The following is a 14,409-nucleotide window of genomic DNA, read 5'->3' as shown; positions in this document are numbered from 1 at the left end:
GCGCCAAGTCACCTGGTGTTAGTCAGATGGTAGCCAGCAACGTAGAGCACATCACAAACGGGACCGCATGGCATGAGGTTACCGGACGTAGCGCGGTGTACGGCATGTTCCAAGTGCCGTTCCATTGGGGGTTGCTGGACTCCGAACTAGGAGCGGCACAGCAAATTATTCGACTTACCCTTCATACCACAGAAGTCTACCAACAGCCGCTTGGTCCGAAGCAGGACATGAAGTGATTCATCGTGATGGGACGCTGAGGATCCGAAGGCGTATCTTCGGCCCAGTCGTATAACATCTTCGCTGACAGCGTTCCCTGCCGCACCTCTTGTCCGCTCTGATCTCCTCGCATTATTCAGCCAGCACCCCCAAGTCTATCTCCAGCCATCGTTACTGTCCACGTCCACCCAAGAAGCAGGCCCTCTGTTGCTGCCTCTGTGCTCGGCTCGATCGGAAAGGCGGTGCTCGTTCAGATGCACACGTTCGTTGATGGTGCGGTGAGCATGTGGTTCTGCCGAAGACCCACGCGAAGGCCAGGCAGCACACGTCAATACGCCCAGTCCGCCATTACGCGTAGCATCGAGCACTGCCTCTTCTGGTCAGCCAGGATTGTCCACATATGTCGATTCTCTCGATTCTCTCAACATCGATACCACGGCAGGACGATGTTGGCAGAAGGAGGCCCTGGGCAGCCAAGCCTTGCCGGGTCATCCATGTCTCCTCGGGGCGAGCCGCCAATGCGAGATCTCGAGGGACATCTGCTGTGGACCTCACACTTTCACTCAGCATCTCTCCCGTCATGAGCATCATGACATCGGCGTGGCAGCGAACGAAAAGCGGTCGCTGGCGTAGATGGCGCCAACATGCAATTGGTCAATGGCCGGCCGGCACTCAACGAGCAACTCCGTCATACGTTCTCCCCACCTGATACCACTACACCTGAGTTTGCCGCTTGAAACATGTTGACCACTCCTTCCAACATCATGCTGCACGCATTACAAATGTGTCGGAGAGCATAGAGAACTCATATCCCTCACCTACACGCCGCCTACCACCACCTATCTCCTCCCACATCTCGATATTGGCCGTGCTCAAGAGCAACCATGTGGGAAACAACATTCCAGCACACCTCATCAACACCCCTCCCTCCAAACATCTCCATCGACACCGGCCTGGAGCTCCTCCACGACTTCGACTTCGTCGTCCGCCTATCCCCCGACTGTCGTGGCTGTCGCCCAATCCCTCCACCCCAACCCAAAAACCTCGACCCCAAAACCCTTAACAACGAACCCGAAACCGTCAAGTACTACGAAGTCGAAGACGACCTCCCCTTCATCCCAAAAACCCTCTGGTCCGGCAGCGTAAAATACCGCGCCGACTTCGTCCCCACACAAAACGGCTGCGCCATCACCGTGCACGCACCGGGAGGTTTCACCAGTACGAATCACTGGAGGTTGTTACGAGACAATTCGTCACGGGAAGGCACCAGATCCAAAGATTCAGATCATGTGGGAGATTCCGGGGCGGGGTGGTATGTACAGATTGTGAGTGATGCGAAAGTGGAGAAGATGTTTGCGGGTTTCGTGAAGGGGTTCTTGAAGAATTCGCATCGCCAGTTGCAGGCGGCTTTTGTGGAGAGGTTGAAGGATACGCCCGCGCAGCAGAGGTGTAGGAGGCCTACGTTGGGGAGGAGGAGGTCTAGTGTGCTTTAGGCGGGGACAAAAGATGGGATGGGCGCCAGGGTGATCACGGAAGTGGAAATGTTCGAGGAAAGAATTTGTCCGGGCATGGTAAGAGACGGAAGATTTCGGGTATTGTTTAATATACAGCGTCTGCAGGTCAGACTAGAGTCGTTAGTTTCACGACTGTCGAATAGAATTCATGCTGGCCTGAAACAAATCCGGATGTCTCGACCTCATTTAATCCTTCCCATCCCACATGTACATTCCTGAAGAATTCGCCCCACTCGATCGGCTTCATTATGTATGCTCATGCTCAGACGCAGACACAGTGATCACGCAAGATGAGAAAACTGCATCAATCCACCAATTTTCTATCAGATATCACATTAAGAACTACCTCTATCCCATCCACCGAGCAATGCTAATCCGTACCACGATACACCGACCCATCAGGAGCAAAATACACACCACTCGTCGGCAGCACATCGCACCCGGACTCCGTACACGAAGGCAACATCCGCTCACTCGGCATAAAAGTCGCCTGATAACTAGAGTTCCTCAAACTCGACCCATTCCCCGCTACAGCCTCGACCATAACCCACATATAAAACCCCGGAGCAACCCACGCCGTCTCGAAACCCTTCTTACTCGAATTCCCCAAGATTTCGAAATCATCCCCGATTTTTTGCGCGCCGTAGTACCGCCACGTCGAGACGGTTGTAGCGCCGTTCCAGGAGGCGTAGATGTGTGTTGGAGCGGTGGAGTTGAGGGCGTAGGTGTAGACGGAAGGGACGGTGTTGGAGGGAGTGGATGTCCAGTTATCGAATGTGAAGGCCCGGTAGCTGAACATTCCTCCACCCGGTTGAGAGAATTCGCCGGCGAGGACGACGGTTCCGTCTGGGGTGTGCTCGGAAAAGGCAGGGACGTCGCCCCAGCCGTGGAAGATGTTTCCGTTCGGGAGGATTTGGGAGTTTCCTTGGGATGCGGAGATTGTGCTTAGTGGAGGGTAAGTTATACTGAGGAGTCTTGCGGAAGCAGTTCCAAGGCCTTTTCCGTAGTCGATAGCTACGATTTTTCCGGAAGATGTTGGGGATGTGTCCATGTCGTGGTTGTATCCGTTGCTGGCATTGTCGAAGAATGATATTACCATGGTTGTAGCATTTTCGCTTATGATACGAGCATCGTGTTGGAAGCTGAAGTTGAAGCTTGCGGAGCCTTGTTCGATTGGGAAGGTAGAATCCCCTTCGGAGCTCATTTTCCAGATTATGTTTTGGTCTGTTGCGTTGATGTAGTAGATTGTGTGTGTATGACGGGCCGAGACGAGAAAATTGCCAGACGGAGACTTGTCGATACTGTTAATGTGGAAATAATCGAAGCCAGATGTGCCGCTGGTCCCAAAGCCTGTTGGTATTCATTGAGCAGGCTGACAGAATGCATTAGCACGTTCTGCTTACCTGATACGTCGCTGGAGTTTGGTAGAATGTGAGTTTCGGATATGTCGACATCTAGGATACATTGGTTAGCAACTGTGTGAAGATAAGATGCCGCTCCACGGCGAACCGCAGAGACTAGACTGCTGTGTCTGACGCCTTGCAGCATTGGGCAAACTCACGATTCAGAGAATACCATTCAAAAAGCACATCCCCAGACTCAACATCGATTTCCTGAAAACCCGACTGCATCACATACGGCAAACCGCCAGAAAAATTGTAATAAGCCATATCATGGGGAACCGTATGATAGAACGAGACAATCGCAGTCTTTCCATCATCCAGAAGCTGAAACTCATGCTGATCCACAGGCATAGCCGATCTTCCCGTATGAACAGTCTGTACAACGCGATAATTGCTATCCAGGATTGCAGCTTGACAGACGCCGTATCCCACCGGATCCATGCACTGATTGATACACAGATGAGGCGATCCTCGGTATTGGCAGACGTGTACGTTATGAGCAGTGGCAGGAATGGCACCAAAACCATCCCATACCAAATTTCCCATTTTATCGTAGATCCGGGCTCCACTTGCGGCGTAAGAAGCTCCATATGGACCTAGGAAGATCAGGCCGTCGGTTTGACCATCTTCACTTATACTGATGTTCACCGCCGGAGCCATGGATTGAGGCCTCTTGAAAGCTGTTAGCGAAATCTGAGAACACGCAGTAGGTAGGAGCATACGGTGAAGTAGCTCGAAAGCGGATTCGAGGCATTGTTGAGATAGTTGGCTTGCGCTGCTGCAGTCGAAACACAAGCAGCAGCTATGCCCGCCGTCCATATGAGATTCGAAGGCATGGTTGATTGATGTCGCGGAACCGAAATACAGTACCTGGACTGGCACAAACCTTTTTCTTGGAATCAGGCCCGGAGCCTTAAGAAGGAAGGCTCTACGCTATGACTGCACCATGCGTACTTGCCCGGAAAGGCGGGCGAAGGCGCATCATTTAACCGGTTTGGCTACGACGTCTGCAGGACAATTAGCGAAAAGCCGTGAAGCAAACAGCTGCGATCGACGCGAGTTGCGTGCTGTGAGGTCAGAGCTGCGGACGCCACGCGGCTGGCCGAGGCCGAGCCGAAACGTCACACTGGTCCACTGGCAAACAACCTTGGTGATGTTCGGACGTGAGGTGCAATGGACTGCAATGATGCAATCATTTCTTGTGTACGGAGCAGGGTTTCCAATGTTGCCGAACGGAAGGCGAGCCCTCGGAACATCAATGGCGATTCTTCTTCTCGAAAGCGGGGAACGGTATGCGGTAGAATATGGGTATGCGGCCTAAGAACTCTGTGTCCTGCATTCTTTGCAATTTTCACGCCCACCGGTTCTGTTTGAGAACATCATCAATGGGATGGGTCTTCGTGAAGATCAAATTCGGACGAGTGTTGGATGCGAGTACACTTGAGGCAGCTATGATCCACGACCGCCAGTTCGTGACACTTTGCAAAAGGTTAATAAAGATAAAGTCCACTTATGATTGGCGAGGATCGAGTTAAGACAAACTCTCTTGCCATTTGCTTCTTCATTTCAGCTATGGTTCTGCCTGTTCTTCTGGAACTACCAGCCTTTCCATTCCCAGCTCGCTACATTCGCCCATCTTCCTTTTGAGGGCGCCGTCAAGTAGCCCTCCAGGCTAGAAGATCACGTAAAAGGCTGATCATAGCGAGCAATGTGCTCATCACGCCTGTGTTAATGCCGACCTGGACGACCTTTGACCCACCATACACACTGTCCATCGTCCTCAGGGTCGTCTCATCCAGTGAAGGCTGCTGTCGATTTTCGCTATGCAAGATGAAGGTCGTAAATCCATAAGTGTTCGTCTAGTTTGGGCAAGAAGCCTGAACGTGGCCAGGCTGCTTGCAGCGGTAGCAAGTACGCTCGGAAGAGGCCTCGCTTGAGCAGTCTCTGGAGAGATGGCCAAGTTCGCCGCCTGGTGAAGAGTATCAGCAGTCTGGCATTGCGAAAAGAATAGGAGAGGCCGAACTCACAGTTGTAGCACTTCTGACCCTGGACGCAGTCACGCGAGAGATGGCCATAGCCACCGCAGGTGTAGCACGACTGCTGGGAGTTGCCACCACCATAGCCACCACCGAAACCACCACGACCACCGCCGAAGTTGCCGCCTCCGTAACCGCCCTGGGTGCAGTTACGCGCGATGTGTCCGACCTTGCCGCACTACGAAGGACTAGCTTTAGTTCAGTCCAGTCGCTGGGAGAAGACGCTTACCTTGTAGCACTCCTGATCAGATCCAGCGCCACCGCCGAAGCCACCAGAGCGAGCACCGCCGCCGCCGCCGTTGGGGCACTCGCGGCTCATGTGGCCAGTCTCGCCGCAGGCATAGCATGACTGTGACGATGTCAGCAGCTATCACTCAAGGGCAAACGAAAGCATGCGTACCTTGTCCTTGGCAGGCTCGGTGCAGTCCCTACTAAGGTGACCTTGGCCGCCCTATGATCATCTTCAGTTAATGAGGCAGAAGGGAAGAGCGCGCCAGAATCTTACGCAATTGTAGCAGGTTGGGTTGCCCTTGTTTGGACACTCGCGGGCTTGGTGGGTGGTGTCGCCGCCTGCGAAGAATTAGTCTCAAATTTTCACGCAGCTTGCAATTGTCGAGGCAGCGGCGACGGCGCGGCCTGCTCCCGGTCACTGCTCGTGCTCGAGCGAGCGAGAAGTTCTGCGCGATTGGCACTACTAGGTAGGCGGTAGGCGGCCATCAAAGTCCTGGGCAGGGCGACTCACAGTTGTAGCAGGCTCTGCCACCGGTCTGGGGTGCGCCGAAGGAGGCCATTTCGTCGGCGGTCGTTGCTGTTTGAGTGTGGATGACTTTCGAGAGTTTTGTAGGGATTGATGATGATGCTGATACAGTGCCGCTGATCGCACTTTCTGGTTGAATGGCGAGTTGGTGAGGTTGGCTGTGGAAGCAAACGCGGCAGTGCGTTGAAATTCGCACCAAACGGACGTCACTTGCGGGCGGGTCTGAGCTCGGTGCACGGCCAGAGAAGGCTCGACTTGCAGGAGCTCTGGAGACAGATTTGATTACGAATTGACGCGAATTGTCACTCACGTGCTCAAAGTTATCCGTATAGAGCGCGGCACTGAGCGGTGTTTCTTCTTCACATGCATTTTGTTCGCTGCTTCACTTTTCCAACGTCCTCAACATCAAGTTCGCTAGCGGATCTTCGGCCCTGAACTCTCCTCCACGTGCGGCACGAGCCACTCAGGCACCAGAAGGATTGCATGGCGATATCGGCGATAGCAAGACATGTCACCGTCTGACTTTACGGCATCCAAAGTACCCACATACATTGCACCACAACCTACTGCATTGTTCATTCGTCGTAAATTCTTCAAATCTCATGTAAAATCGTAAACAACCAAGGCCTGCTTCCCTTGGCCGTGCTCCTTTAGCACCACAACATTCTCATCATCGAAGCCAATCCAACCTCGGCTGATGGTCAACTCTGATTCATCCGTGCCAGTGTCAGTGCTAGAATGAGTCACGACGTCAAGTCCTGATTTCGGTAGGCTTTTGGATTGATCCGGTGGACTATCCGCCTGCGCAGCATTATTATTAGGCCTGACCTTGACAGATAGGTCTCCGTGGAGTCGCTTGCGTGCACTCGATGTTGTGAAACCGCCTTCCAGCTCCCAGAGCCTCAACTCGTCGCCTTGTCTGCTGATAGAGACAGCCTTGCCGCGGCCACCGACATGTGCTCCAGATACTGCAGAAGTATGGCCCCATAGCCTAGCTCCGGGACTGATGTTCAGGCTCTTTGCCGTAGAAGTGACTAGATACAGGGTCAAAGTATTATCCCGATGAGAGGTCAAGAGATAGGGGTGATTGTAAGAGAGAGATGTCGGTTTCGAATGGATATGCTTCAATTCCAGTGCTGACGTGCCTCCATGCAGTCCAGTGTTGGTTGCTGGCAAGTGATACATCATCGGTCGATTCGCAAAGGCCAGAGGTCGATAATGCTGATCAATTGCGGACGCTAATCGGGAGTCGATGAGAGTGCCACTGAGGTCAATCTTGACTTCCTGTATGCCGACAGTCCAGCCAGAGAGATAAGTCGGCATTGAATATGCTATCGAGACGTAGATGGCTGACGAAGTTGTCCGGAGCGACACTGACAATGGTGGTAATACCGTATGTGACTTCATGGAATGCAGTAACCGTGGCGGATCTTTGACTTCTGACTTTGGATCGCTCTCCTGGAATTGATAAACTGATAATAGTTGCATGGCCGTCATCGTCACGGCATAAGGCCAGCGTAACTCCGTAGCAGTTATGACACCATTTGAAGATGGTTCATGACTGTACTTGTGGCTGAACTCTCGTCCATGATGATCCAGAATGTAAACGCCAAAAGAACCGTCTTCGAAGCCGACGACTACCCTGGAGACAGAACTGTCGATACCGGACGAGTCCACTGCCAGCGACGTCGGGGGAGAGGAAGTCGACGAGCGCCTGAACTGCTTCTGCGCAATTATGCCACGCGTGCCTTTCGCTGTCCAAGCACGCAGACCGTCCTCACGATCTGCCATATATATTATCCCGTCTGACATTTCCACAAGTACTGGAGGTAAGGATTCTCGTTCTGCCACAGGAATCTCGTTGACCGCAGCGCTTCCTTGTACCCAGTTCTGCCGCAACTTATACTGCTTCTTCCAATTTGTGCGACTGCCGCCTCTTACGAGATGATCTTCGTCCAGCCATCTTGATGCCTTGGAAGCAAAGTGGAGACTGCTGTTGGGCGTATCTAGGTCTTTGAGACCGGGCAGTCTGCTAGCCCTCGGACGGACGAAGCGGTCATAGTAATGAGACTTCCATAGTTGTCCATCGCTGGCCAGCTTGCGGTATTTGTGAGAAAGCCTAGCTCTTTAGCTTATATTTACGATTGATCGCAACCTCCACTGTCACATACCTTTCGCATACAGTAAGTTGGGCTGTGGGTAGGAAGGATAGCACTTTTAGCAACAGCTCATCGCTCAGGGATGACAAGCGGTCTGAAGAGGTCAGCTTCGGACGCTTGCTTGGCAACACATCCTCTGAGGCGCCAGCATCATCATCTCGCTCCCTCTTAGCCATTCCGCTGTGTGAGCCTGCATGCGATCGGAACAGCGAAGGTCGCAGTGCGGCGTGCCGTGCCTTTGTGTCCGGTGCAATTACGTAATCTCGCTCTCGGATTTCGGACTTCGGCTGCTCGGCAAGCGTCGCGTGTAGAATAAAGCGCGTCACTCGATCGTCCTCTCTCGAACGTTGCCTTGGATTCGCCGCCCAGACTTCAGGAAGAGGCCACGCTGCACACGTGCCGATATTCGCATGCCACAAAGAGAATGAAAAACAAATGAATGAGGATCATATGTCTGGGGTTCATGCGTCCATGGAGCTCAGCCCCCCTCCCGTTGGCCCAAGATGAGCCTCCAGCAACAACTTACGAATGCCGAGCAGAGCATCGGGCGGATGTTCATCAGACTCGAGAATGCTGAGAAAGAGAAAGCCGAATTGCGTGCACAGATCGAGTCTCTACAAAAACATGGGCCTGTCGCTCAGCAAGGTGGCGACCAACCAATGGAATATCCCAGTCCAGCGACAAGCTCAACCGAGGAGGTGAAGGCAACGGAAGGTCGAGATTTGAAGGAGAAATATGAAGCCCTCGGCCGCAAATACGCTGATCTGCAGGCGAGCTTTGCATCGCTCAAGTCCGAACACGACGCTTGCCACCAGCAGATTGAGTATGCCAACATGAAGGCCGAAGCAGCCCGCACAAAGGCAATAGAGTACAAGAATGGCGCAAAGGCCTGGAAAGCATACGCTGAGCACCAAGACCGTCAGCGAAAGTCTACTACAGCTTCAACCTCAGCCCAGACAGACAACGAACGCCCAAATTCGACTGCGAAAAATGGCGACCGGACCGAAAATCAAGATGCACGCGATGGTGCTGCAGAAGCATGCGCCGTTGGAGTACAGGGTCGAAACCACAGTGAGCAGGCTGCCCTGAATGTCACTGGAGATCTGCCGTCGGAACTACCGCAAGCACACGATCAAACAGGCGAAGATGAACCTCCCAAAGAGCCACACTCACCCAATCCTCGCGTACCTTCGAGCCAGACCACGATCGTACCATCGAGCGACGATGATCCGAAGCAGTCAAATGAGGACGAACCGAGCAGCGACTTTGAGCCCATCTTCGTTTCAGCTCGTTGCTTGAAGCGTAAGAGAGGCAGATCCACCGCCGGCACTCCACCTAGACGAATCAAGCAGGAGCACCAATCTCCCATTAATGTGATCGAGTTGGATTCGGATCCAGTTGCTGATGCTGGGCTTGCACATCAGTCGTCCGTAGCCAGCATTTATTCAGATCTGGATAGACCTCTGATCCCAATAATCACGCCTCGAAGACCGAGACGAGTCCAGGACCTACAAGTACGAGCAACGTCAGAGGAAGCCATCAGGCAGGTACCGCGGTTGACCAGAAATAGCTCTTCACGTTCGGATGGGGGCGTCGTCGATCAGGCTTCGCGTTCTGAACCAAATGAAGCCCCATTGCACGGTCGCACAACTGAGCCGTGGCCTCAAAATGCAGGAGCTTGTGCTACAGAACGGCCTAGTCGCCTGGATCGCCTATTCGACCGCGGTACGACTGGACCATTGCAGCAGATCAGTACTAATGTTCCAATTGTGCCACGAAGCAAGGGATTAGAGGCCAAAGCAAAGCCCAAAAATAAGCGGACAGGTTCTGCAAGCCACGCTATATTGCTATCTGAAGCTAGCGACATATCCAGCCAGATCTCGTCACGACCCTCGAAAGCCCAGGCAGTATCTGCAGTGGAAGCGGAGGATCAATTGGAGGACATGCTTAACGAGCCTGCCACTGAAAGAACTCCGAATCTGCTGAAGAAACAACCGCAGCGCAATCAGCCGGCAGCTGCTCCCACTCCCCTCATCACACCCGTTTCCAACATCAAGCGCAAATCTCCTCTAAAACGACGAAGTCCATTGAAACGCACCAATAACTCGCCCCCTCGCGCAAACCCCGAAGACGAGCCTCTCCGTCTCCGTCCCGTCGGATCTCTCAAACTCGAAGATTTCAAAATCAACCCTCAATACCAAGGCACAGACTTCGCCTTCGCGGATACACTACGAGGCCGAGACCAACGACGCGGTCTACACGCCTGCACTCGCCCCGACTGCTGCGGAGGCGCCTTATCAAAAGTCATCGCAATGGGCGGCAACGCCCTCTCCGGCAAAACCGACGAGCAAGCTCTCGACATGTACCTCGGACCCCAATGGCGAGACATGTTCAGCAAACTCAATTCTCAGAAACGTAAAGAAACCCTTACGCAAGCTCATGCTCATTGCTTTGCTCATCAATATGGGAAACATCGACAGGCTTTTGAAAGAAGAAATACTCCGCCGGGGTTCTGGAGGACGGATTTCCCTACGACGCAGGAGCAGGAGGAGGATCGGGAGAAGGCGAGGGAGATGGAGAGGAGGGCTGTTGAGGAGAGGTTTCGGGAGGCCTGTGCTGGTGGGGGGAGGTGGGTTTTTAGAGATGAGTAGGGCCGCGTTGCTCTGCTTTGTTGTGGGTTAGCATTGATAGAAAAGAGAAATTTGGGAATGGGAAGGATGTTTTTCTCTTATGAAGTATGAAAATGTCTATGTGTGTGTCGTCCAGGGACGCGGGCTCTTAGAGACTGTCTGGCCTCGGATTTCTCGCTCGGAATGCAAAATTAGAATCGCTCTACGGACGCAGGGCTGAGGCTTCGCGAGCTTGGTCCAGGAGTAGCTTACTACTTACCGCCTTGCTGACTGACATGCATAATTCTTCCCAGGCCCTTTCATTGACGAAACTGGCGACCTTTTATCTTCGATTCGTACTACTACTATACGTGTTCACTATGACCACAAGGTAAGGTACGATGAAGATAAAAAGTGGTACATAGACAGCAAGATCTGAACATGAACAAGCATGCATTTTCGGGTATCTCCATAGAAAAGAAGAAGAAAAAAAAATTCCAGAATCCTTCCCCACCTAATAATAACCAATTCCAACGCCATCATCCCTCATAACATCATTTTCCCCAGCAAGGAGGTAAGGTTAAGTTACCTAACGAGATCTCGCCATCCCATATCCATATCCAAAATCTCCTTTCTTCAACAACACCCCCGCTAAAGGCCCGACTCACTCACTCACACAAAGCCCACCCACCCTTCCGCCGGAATATCCAAACATAGCATTCTACAAATTCACTTCCCATAACCCTGCGCCGCCGCCCCGCCGCACCAGCTCTCCAAATCCTCCAACCTCGACCTCAGAGCCTGAACCTCCGTGTGAAGCGCAGAATTCTCCTTCCCCAACGCACCGATATGTTCGATCGCACCGTTCAGAATCTCACATTTGCTAGGCTTGACGCCTTCGCCCAGGCCATCACCGGGCTTGGAAGCTCCGGCCGAACGCTTGGATGCCAGGGACGGGACGGTTTGCCGGAGTTTGTCGAGATGGGCGTTGAGGTTCTCGCGATACCGGCGTTCGACGGCGGTGTGGGGGATGCGTTGACGTTTTCGGCCTCGGGGTTTGATTTCTTCGCTGGGGACGTATTCGTCGTCTTCGTCCTCGCTGCCGGAACGCTTGATTGAGGGGGTGCCGGAAGTGTTGGGGGCCCTGCGCGGTCGGTGGTCGGGTGCTGCTGGGGCTGTGATGGAACGGGTGAGGTTTGGTCTCTCTTCTCTGATGGAGGAGGATGTTTCTTGGAGTTTCGCGTAAGAGGTGTGTGGGCTCAGGCCTCCGTATAAGCTGCGAGGGCTGTGTACAGAAGAGGTGATCCGCTCGTGTCGTGGAGGTATGTGCAGGTGGTGGTTCGCGGTGTGTCGCGTGGTGTGGTAGGCGTCTGAAGGGTCGCCTGGAAAGGCTGCAGTTGATGGTGATCCCATATCGACATCTGACGCCCAGCTGGTCTCTGGGACGTAGCCCATGGGTGGTGAAATCAGTGGACCGCCATCATTGTGCATGCTGTCCTCATAGTCACCGTGGAAGATGCGGAAATCTGCGTCGTGAAGGTTGGGTATGGGTATGTCATGGCCTTGCTGCCAGTGATTGAGCGTCATCTGCTCGTGGATGTGGAGGCGCCGCCATGGGTCTGCGCTGACAATTGTGTCGGGCATCTGATCGAAAGGCTGGTGGAGCATGAAGGAGTGCACAGCGGAGGAAAGAATGGCGGTGGTCATGGAGCAGAATCAGATGCAGCAGAATGGTCAGTATTGGCTTTGGAGGGCAACAAGGGTTCTTAGTGTCGCAGAGGGTTCAAATGCGGCTCAAACACCGCATCCAGCGTTCTGCGTGATCGAGTTCAGGGGAGTTGCGGTGGGTCAGTAGGATGGACGAGTAGCTGGGCGCGCGTATCGCCATCGTTGTATACGTGCTACCAGCGTCCGTTAGACTTCTTCTGGAAGCCACCGCATCCCCAGCTGGGCTGCGAGAAGCCGTCGCCTAGGCCCTAGGCAAGGCAGGCAAGCACGCAGGCGTGAAGTCTAATCGGAGCGGTCTCACCGATGGGCCGCATCATCATCATGGGCGTGCCCGGCGTGGCCGCGTGGGCTGTAGCAGGCGATGCCATTGCCAGTGTGCTCCGGCAAGCCTGTGAAAGGCGCCCGCCCACGCTTCACGCTGTCGCGACGTTTTGGGCGAGCTCACGTGGGCGGCCAACCGTTTCTGTCGTAGTCGTCGTGCAGCGCTGCATTAATATTGGCAATCGGGCGCATTAATATTGGCCAGAACAGCCTGTACCAGGTCCTGACCTTGCTTCTCGGCACCTGTGCATCCCTATTGGGCGCGCGCATAACTTGCCGTCGGCATCCCGAGACCGACTCGCATTGTTAAGATGACTTCTCCCACGTGTCGGAAGCGCCACGGTCCACGGAGCCCGCAAGGCTGATGCTGCATTTCCTGGCTTGCGCTGTGTCCAATGGCGACGCGTGCTCGCCATACGGCGCGAACCGATAGGACAAGTGTCTCGCGGCTGCAAGAGCACGCGCTGCCAGAACGTGAACCCCGGTTTTCGCTCCGGCACCTGCACAGACTACTACTCGTGCAGTTCAGCCGGTGTTTTGTCGTCCATTTCCCACGACGCGCTTGCCTCTACCCGAGCAACCTTCTTTTCGAGAACCCCCGCAGTCCCGCACGCTCGCTTGGGGCCACGAGAGCTGTGATAGAGCTATCATCATCGACTGCGTACCCTGCGCGATCAGCATGTCCAGCCCAGCCCAGGGTACGCAGTCGATCGATACTCAAAATAACGACGGAATCTCAAAGTACTTTCCTGAATAGTGAAGTCTTTCGGATGGGAGTTTCAGCTTTGCCCGAAAGGCTGGCAGCTAAAGATTGTGCAGCGAATGTCTGCGCCCGAATCTTGGTATTCTGCATCGCATGGAGTACACATTCCCAAAGAGGTCAAGCTGACTCGAAGGCCAAGAATTCCCAGACCATCTTCTTCTGGAAATTGCTCGCCGTCAAACGCCATCATGAATTGTGAATGGTCGGACCCACGCTCACGTTGATAGAGCATGGCAGCTAGACTGTGAGCCTTTCCCACAGCCGCCCCGAAATGATTCGATGCCTCTGTGCTTCTGTCTGCCACGTAGCGAGCGCAGGAATCGTGCAGTGCACAGAGCTGCTCAACTCGCCCTGTCGCTGCAAATGAGACGCATTTAAGAAGCGCCATTGATGCTCACCGTCTATTGTGCAACGCTGTTAGTGACAAGTACAAAAGCAACACGGCGGAACATTCGTTCCACATACCTGTTGCCTGTTAGCGGGGTGGGCGTTCTTACCTGGTCTTGTTCGATGAGCACGTTGTAATCAGCGCCTAGGGTGCGAATCTCGTCCATGATTTTCGCGGGCACCTTTGCAGCAAATCCTTTGATCAAGGTGTATTCGTCTATCATGCAGGTGATTAGTGATCCCTTTCTAGAGTGTTTGAGCCCCGCATCGTACAGATAAGAACGCCGCCCTGGGTGAGGTAATTAGCACATTTCATCTTTTGAGACAGCGTGAAACAACGTACTGCATCCAGAACCGCCTTCTTTGCTTGGTCAAGCACCCAAGGCGGAGTGCCCTTCGGGTACGAGACAATAATTTGGTTTGTGAGAGGCTCCGATGCGAGAGCGAAGGCAGCCCAAATGGCCACTAGGATGGCGGCCATCGAGAATTTCATTTTGGCCTAGATGTGAGGTGAAC

The 14,409-nt window shown here is 53.6% G+C and overlaps 7 protein-coding genes across 7 annotated transcripts; 2 read left to right on the top strand and 5 right to left on the bottom strand.

The window, feature by feature from the left end:
- Window positions 1-827: 827 nt before the first annotated feature.
- Window positions 828-1,896, top strand: MYCFIDRAFT_210196 (uncharacterized protein). The gene has a single exon (XM_007924772.1). It carries the CDS (start codon window positions 1,101-1,103, stop codon window positions 1,707-1,709), a length of 609 nt encoding a protein of 202 aa, XP_007922963.1. The 5' UTR covers window positions 828-1,100; the 3' UTR covers window positions 1,710-1,896.
- Window positions 1,897-2,100: 204 nt separating this feature from the next.
- MYCFIDRAFT_132034 (uncharacterized protein) lies at window positions 2,101-3,679 on the bottom strand (the record flags this gene model as incomplete). The annotated part of the gene is made up of 3 exons (XM_007924771.1): window positions 2,101-3,080; window positions 3,134-3,184; window positions 3,292-3,679. 3 exons carry the CDS (start codon window positions 3,677-3,679, stop codon window positions 2,101-2,103), a joined length of 1,419 nt encoding a protein of 472 aa, XP_007922962.1.
- A 1,313-nt stretch (window positions 3,680-4,992) lies between these two features.
- On the bottom strand, window positions 4,993-5,933 carry MYCFIDRAFT_101930 (uncharacterized protein; the record flags this gene model as incomplete). Its single annotated transcript, XM_007924770.2, has 6 exons — window positions 4,993-5,102; window positions 5,161-5,347; window positions 5,399-5,518; window positions 5,570-5,620; window positions 5,675-5,739; window positions 5,912-5,933. Coding segments are annotated over 6 exons (555 nt in total), but the record flags the coding sequence as incomplete, so codon positions are not given.
- A 593-nt stretch (window positions 5,934-6,526) lies between these two features.
- MYCFIDRAFT_185974 (uncharacterized protein) lies at window positions 6,527-8,261 on the bottom strand (the record flags this gene model as incomplete). Its single annotated transcript, XM_007924769.1, has 3 exons — window positions 6,527-6,659; window positions 6,732-8,045; window positions 8,098-8,261. The coding sequence occupies 3 exons, from the start codon at window positions 8,259-8,261 to the stop codon at window positions 6,527-6,529; spliced, it is 1,611 nt and encodes a 536-aa protein (XP_007922960.1).
- A 259-nt stretch (window positions 8,262-8,520) lies between these two features.
- Window positions 8,521-10,736, top strand: MYCFIDRAFT_171241 (uncharacterized protein; the record flags this gene model as incomplete). Its single annotated transcript, XM_007924768.1, has 2 exons — window positions 8,521-8,544; window positions 8,568-10,736. The coding sequence occupies 2 exons, from the start codon at window positions 8,521-8,523 to the stop codon at window positions 10,734-10,736; spliced, it is 2,193 nt and encodes a 730-aa protein (XP_007922959.1).
- A 264-nt stretch (window positions 10,737-11,000) lies between these two features.
- On the bottom strand, window positions 11,001-12,368 carry MYCFIDRAFT_210195 (uncharacterized protein). The gene has a single exon (XM_007924767.1). It carries the CDS (start codon window positions 12,360-12,362, stop codon window positions 11,424-11,426), a length of 939 nt encoding a protein of 312 aa, XP_007922958.1. The 5' UTR covers window positions 12,363-12,368; the 3' UTR covers window positions 11,001-11,423.
- A 1,635-nt stretch (window positions 12,369-14,003) lies between these two features.
- MYCFIDRAFT_113691 (uncharacterized protein) lies at window positions 14,004-14,308 on the bottom strand (the record flags this gene model as incomplete). The annotated part of the gene is made up of 2 exons (XM_007924766.1): window positions 14,004-14,135; window positions 14,237-14,308. Coding segments are annotated over 2 exons (204 nt in total), but the record flags the coding sequence as incomplete, so codon positions are not given.
- Between the last annotated feature and the right edge of the window lie 101 nt (window positions 14,309-14,409).

Source organism: Pseudocercospora fijiensis, assembly GCF_000340215.1.
Source record: "Pseudocercospora fijiensis CIRAD86 unplaced genomic scaffold MYCFIscaffold_2, whole genome shotgun sequence".
NCBI lineage: Eukaryota > Fungi > Ascomycota > Dothideomycetes > Mycosphaerellales > Mycosphaerellaceae > Pseudocercospora > Pseudocercospora fijiensis.
The sequence above is the reverse complement of the archived record's forward strand: the minus strand, read 5'-3'. Positions and strand labels throughout refer to the sequence as shown.